The 6252-nt window shown below is 43.1% G+C and overlaps 1 protein-coding gene across 2 annotated transcripts in view; it reads right to left on the bottom strand.

Moving 5' to 3' along the window:
- Window positions 1-5422: 5422 nt before the first annotated feature.
- Window positions 5423-6252, bottom strand: part of SYNPR (synaptoporin) — a 296719-nt gene continuing 295889 nt past the window's right edge. For both annotated transcript variants that reach the window (XM_059937693.1, XM_059937694.1), the window contains one exon: window positions 5423-6017. In XM_059937693.1, coding sequence (XP_059793676.1) covers window positions 5760-6017 — 258 coding nt within the window. In that variant the 3' untranslated portion in view covers window positions 5423-5759. The remainder of the gene's footprint in view (window positions 6018-6252) is intronic.

The raw sequence follows: 6252 nt of genomic DNA, 5'->3' as shown, positions 1-6252 counted from the left end.
GTGTAAGCTATGAAATGTATCACATTCTAGAAGGAACATGATAGTGGAGATCAATCAGAAGAAACCTGAAGGTCTGAAGAGACTAGGGGAGATAATATCAGGAGAAATGTCAATTCACAGGCAAGAAGGGAAAATACTTGAAGTAAGGAAAACTACTGAGTTTGTATTTTGCTTTTCTCTCACTCACCAAAGTGGCATGAAAGCAAGTAACGTCACATGAGATTGTTTCTAGTAAGTAGGGAGATGACTTCAAGTTCGTATGAGCCAGTGAGTCTAAGTTCACAGCACAAGCCAGTTAGATTCTCTTAAGCTCCAAGAGGTCAGGTAATGAAAATATAAATAAAATAGCAGAGGCTCAAAGGCAAATCCTTTTTCAGCCACCAGGAAACCTATTAGACTTATTACAACCTCCTTCAAGTGTTTTGTTTGATAAACCAGGGGGCCTGCCCATTTAAGGAAAATATTCAACTGGACTTAAAATGTTTCCCACAGAAACACAGGACTTCCAGGAAGCCTTCTTCTGTTCTCATCTTGGCCTTTTAATGTCCAATGTCCATTATTCATGGAGGTCCAGAGAGGACTGGAGAAGCCAGGGCCATTCTTGGAAGCACTTGCTGCCAACAGGCTCTGAAGAGCATTTAGCTGAGCCCGAAAACCCAGCAAAGCCTCAGACTCCAAGTCAAGCAGGTTAAGAAATAATTCTTCATTCAGCTGGACCTTTCACACTCTTAATGACTTAATGAACTTATTCAGTGAACTGAGTTTGATTTTATTCACGTCGGCAAATGATTCTGACAAAAGCTATCCTTATATCTATGAGGGACTCAGCATCCCTATGGAAGGTCAAATGAAGCATTTGATGGTCTGGGTTATTGTTGAATGTACCCCAGTTGGACAGACAAAGCACATCTGGCTTAAAATGTAGGAGAACAGTGGGGGGGTAGCACTGTCGTGGTTTAACAAGGTTTAGAGCAAGTTGTTTTGGATGCGGAGACCTGGATTTGAATTTGGCGTCTTCCCACTTCCACTCAGTCACCTTGAGCTAAGAGGTTCCTTGATCTTTATGCATCTCAGTTTTCTCATCTGCTCAACTGGTATAAAAATAGTACTTGAGGGGCTTCCCTGGTGGCGCAGTGGTTGGGAGTCTGCCTGCCAATGCAGGGGACACGGGTTCCAGCCCTGGTTTGGGAAGATCCCACATGCCGCGGAGCAACTAGGCCCATGAGCCACAACTACTGAGCCTGCACGTCTGGAGCCTGTGCTCTGCAACAGGAGAGGCCGCGATAGTGAGAGGCCCGCTCACCGCGATGAAGAGTGGCGCCCGCTTGCCGCAACTAGAGAAAGCCCTCGCACAGAAACGAAGACCCAACGCAGCCAAAAATAAATAAATAAATAAATAAAAAATTAAAAATGCTTTAAAAAAAAAAACAGTACTTGATCTCGCATTAAATAGGAAAGTGGAGATAAAGCGTGTGGCATTGTTCTCTGTGTAGACTAGATGCTCAGTAGATAGTAGCAATTAAGAATGATTTTTATTACTGAAGGTACTCACAAGGATTTTGTTGTTATCTCACTTCCTTGACCTTTGGTTTTCTAACCTGATACATGGGAGTACTGCTAGCATCTATCTCATAGTGCTGTTATGGTTAAGTGCAAAATGCTTATTAGCTCAGGGGCTGGCACACTGTACGTGCTCAATAAATGTTAGTTGTTACTTGATAGTTGTTATTAAAAATTCTTATCTTTGGACAGCCAGATAAAAATCACATGGCATATTGAAATTAAAGTCTTATTTATATGCTGCATAGATGGGAGTTAATGGGAAAAAAAATCTCTTAGGAAAGGGAAAAGTTCTAGTATTCTTCCTGGCATTACTTGTCCATTATTTGAGCCTTTCAATCTTGAGCTCCAAGACGCTAGGAGCTGTATTTTGCTCACCTCACTATGATTACAAGTCTCTGACTTATAAGATCTCAGGCATTTATAAGTGTGAAGTAGACATTCAATAGACAACTAATATTTGTAGAGTGCTGTACAGTTCATCAACCTTTCCCGCACACCACCAGGTCGGTTCTTGTCATTACCCTATGAAGCAGGATTATCTGCATTCCCATCTTACATTCTAAGCAATAATAGTAACGTTCATCGATCACTGATCACCGTAGTAGGTGATTTTGATGCTCTGTGCTGTTTTCTCTCGGCCAGTCTCTAACTTCAGCCGCAGTTGTGAGGGGTAGTTCCTGCTCACGTTGACAGTGACCTGCACCTTCTGTGGCTCCCCCCTTATCCTTCCTCAAGGCCACTGTCCCCAGGAATGGGGGAAATGGGGAAGGGGAGGGCGGTGATAGGACTCATGTCAGTTCCCCTCCTCCCACTGCCAGCACGCTGCCTAATAGCTGCTAGGACTCAAGGTCACAAGAGCCTGCTCAGTCTACAGGCAAGTGCAACCTGGAAACGTGGGAAAGTTATCAACCCTTTGGGCAACTCTCAACCAGTTGGGGGGATAGAGGTTGGTAGATAAATATTCCCACTCTTGTCCCTTGCTTGAAAATTGCCGGAGCCATTCTGAACACTAGTCAGAGATCCTGACGGAACTGAGCTCCTATTGTTCTTACCAGCAACAACTAATGCGCTCTTTTATTGGATGGATTTTCCTCCTTTCCTGTCTCACTCTCCCCCCTTGTCAGTCCTGCATCCTAGAATCACCTAGAACCCAGACTGAGAATGTGCCTGCTGTATGCCAGAGGCTGCTACGATGTCTTTACACGGCTTACCTTTTTCATCCTGATACCAACCCTATGAGGCAGAGCTTATCTTCATTGTAGAGACAGGGGAACTGAATGAGTGAGTTTAGCATCTTGCAAAGGTATTTACTGACCTGCCCACAATCCCCAATGATTGAAGGTGGTCCCTAGGGTGTAAACTCCCCTGCGTTCCAGGGTGCACCTGCCTTCAGGTTGTGGCTCCAGAGGAGCCCCTGGGCTTTGGAGAAGGCGCGGAGGAAGACAAAGGACAGGCAAGTAGATGGCAGCACAGGGATTCTATCCCAGGCGGTGGGATCTCAGAGCCCACTCTTTTTATTTGGATGCTTTACCTCCTCCGAGGTAACGAAGGCTCGGGAGGTGAAGTCACATCCTGAAATACAGCTACTGAGCAGAGAGGCTTCGAGGCCAAATGAGGTCTACTGGAAACATAGACCCGAGGTCTCCTACCACACTGATTACTCTCCTTTTCAAAAGGCCAGATCTACTGTTCTTTTCTTGAAACTAGAAGGAATAAAACCAGCTTAACGAAATCCCCGTTGGACTACAGCAGCATTTTACTGCAAATCTGCAGTGGACTCTGGAAGCATGCCTCTATCTGGACCAGGGCGGATAGTGCTTTCCATGACAGAGCCCCAGTGTATTTTGGGACTGTTAAGTTTGGTAAAAAGAACTGTTGATTCTGAGGATTTCTCCACTTTGGAGAATTCATGACAGCATAAGAATCAGAGGCCACTCTGTGCCCCTGGACAGTGCTGAAGAAAGCAGTCCAATCCAGCCGCTATCCCAGGAAATCAGAGGTGGATGTGGGAAGAACTCATGCCTGTTCTCCTTCTCCCACTCCCAGCCCACTGCCTAATGGGTGTTAGGTCAAGGCTATTTCCTATCCCCAGGATGTCCTCCACTCTATCCCACACCCACCGAGATCTTGTCAAAATGCTGATCTCATCACGTCCCTCCTCTGCTTAAATCCTGCAGTGCTTTCCCTTAGCTTCTTTAGGACAAAGACAGAATTCTTGATCATGGTGCCCAAGCGGGACTCCCCCCTCCCATCAGCAGCGACACCTCTCTCAAAGCCCCCCTCACACATTACGCGCTACATATCCATCCTGTCTCCTGCCATCTGACAGCTCTGCAAGCCTACTCTCTGCCTGGGATATTCTCCCTTCCACCTTGTCCTTGTGAAATTCTGTGCTGTCTTGAGGCAGATTCAAGCTCCTTGACTTTCCCCTAAGCAGCTCGAGTCCCTCTGATAAACATTCTCATGGAATCATGTGTCTTTGTTGCACGCAGTGTAACTGGGGTATGATTATTTTACTGTCTGTCTCCTCAATAGAATGTAAGCTTCCTGAGGTGGGGCGTGTTTCTGCTTTCGCTATCGTATCCCCAGTGCCTGGCAGAGCAGTGGGTATACAGGAGGTCCTGGAATGACGGAATCAACGAATGAACAGCCCTGGGCTCATAAAGCAAGGTCAGGGTGAGACACTGGAAAGACTGTGCACTTGTCCTTCGCTCTCTCATTGTTCAAGCTCACAAGGTTCTATTACTGTAATTCTCTATTATCCAGCCAGCACTGTATGCAATAACTTTATTAAGGTCAAAGAGATATCACAATACAGATTTATCCAACAGGATCCAGAAATGGCTTATACATATCATCTAAGACACACAGCTGTTTTGGGCTAAAATGTTTCCAACATCACAGATCACACAATGAGTTTATACATCGATAACGACTTTTATCTGGAAATACAGATGCTCAGCTTGCTCTCACTGTTGGGCCCTGGCATTTCAATTGAGTTAAAACAAAGAGGCGAAGATTAACATTTTCTTGATAATGAATACATTCTGGGGAATATTTAATGAGAGGACAGAGAGGAAGTCATTTTTAATTTATGGGTAACATTCAAATCAGACTTTGTAAGTTGAGCCGAAACTTGAGAATTTTTAATAATTGGATCTAGGACATATTAACTTTACAAATAAACAGGATTTAAAAGTTTAGCTGGTAGTGTAGGTTCCACAGACAATCCTTCATAAATTAACATGTTAGCACAATATCTTGACTATGGTTTCTGATACCTACATCTCCATTATTCTAAGGAAACAAAACTCCATCCACACTCATAGTTATTGGGCCCATTGTTCATGGTCCATAGAATAAAAGCCACAAAACACCATAGAAAGTTGCAAGAATGTAAATATTTAGCTAACTAAATAAATATTGGGCAATTTCCATCTACAACACTGAATATCTACTAATCAGGGAAAAACAAAAACCCCAAACCTTAGTTACAATGCATTCAGAATTGGATAAAGCCAGAGAGACAAATTTGCAAGTATACAAAGTAGTGAATATATTTCTTTAAACGTCCATTTAACAAATTCGTGGTACAAACTGGAAAATTTTCATAAATACAGTTCAAATGTTCATTTTGTGAGAAAATGCTTATTCATGCACTAAATCATATGAGCACTGATTCATCAAATAAAAAAAAATACAGAGTAATTGTCTGAAACCAATACTTAGAGACTCACAATTCTACAGGGTCTGCAACTAAAAAATAATAATACATGCACGTTGTGATGCACCAAACAGTATTAGAGAAATCATTAAAATGCCTTTCACGTCAAAAACTGTAAGAAAACTCAATGCTGTTTAATTTACTTTATGCACATTACATACCAGAGACTTTAAGCTACAAAATGCTTCTACTATCTCAACACACATACAAAACGACCATAAAAGTATCTGTGTATATAACAAGGTGCTCTCCAATTAGCCATCTTAATGAATCATGTATCTCCTCATGTCATCTCATCTCTAAGTACCATTCATCACGACCCAGGCCTTTCTGCTTTAATGAGGACTACAGATCTCTTATTTACATTCAACACTCCCTGAATTAATAACTGATTGAAACTCTTAAAAAATTCTCCTGCCACTGACATGGAAGGTGGTGAGGCCGTCTTTGGAAGAATGCCAACACTACCCTGTTAAATCTGATTGGTAAAAGAAGCAGGGCCACTGGGCTGTTGGCCAAACTCATCCGAGGAGGGCCCCAAACTCGCCTGCTGGTTGTACCCACTGCTTGATCCATAGCTGTCTTGGTTGTACCCGCCTTGGTTATAGCTACTGGAGTGTCTCTCCATTGGGTCTGAAAGATATCTCTGGCTCGAGGAATGCCAGCCGGTCTCCTTGAAAACAAACCAGATGTTTCCAGCCCAGAGGATAAAGTTCAAGAATCCAAAGACCTGAAGGAGGATCAAAGCAAGTGAGTTGATAGACTGGACAGAAACCCCAGAAAAATCTCAGTTTCAGAAAAATCCTTCACAACACAAAATGTCACTTTTCACCTCAATGTGGGGGCCTCTTCCAGTTTCACATTTGGAGTCACTGTTTCATTTAGAATATCTGACTTTTCATGAAGGCTTGCTACAATACATGTTAGGCACTGCATAAAAGGCTTTATGTATATCCATTCATTTA

The sequence above is a fragment of the Balaenoptera ricei genome, chromosome 11, assembly GCF_028023285.1.
Source record: "Balaenoptera ricei isolate mBalRic1 chromosome 11, mBalRic1.hap2, whole genome shotgun sequence".
In the NCBI taxonomy this organism is placed as follows: Eukaryota; Metazoa; Chordata; class Mammalia; order Artiodactyla; family Balaenopteridae; genus Balaenoptera; species Balaenoptera ricei.
This window is presented reverse-complemented; position numbering and strand designations above follow the sequence as displayed.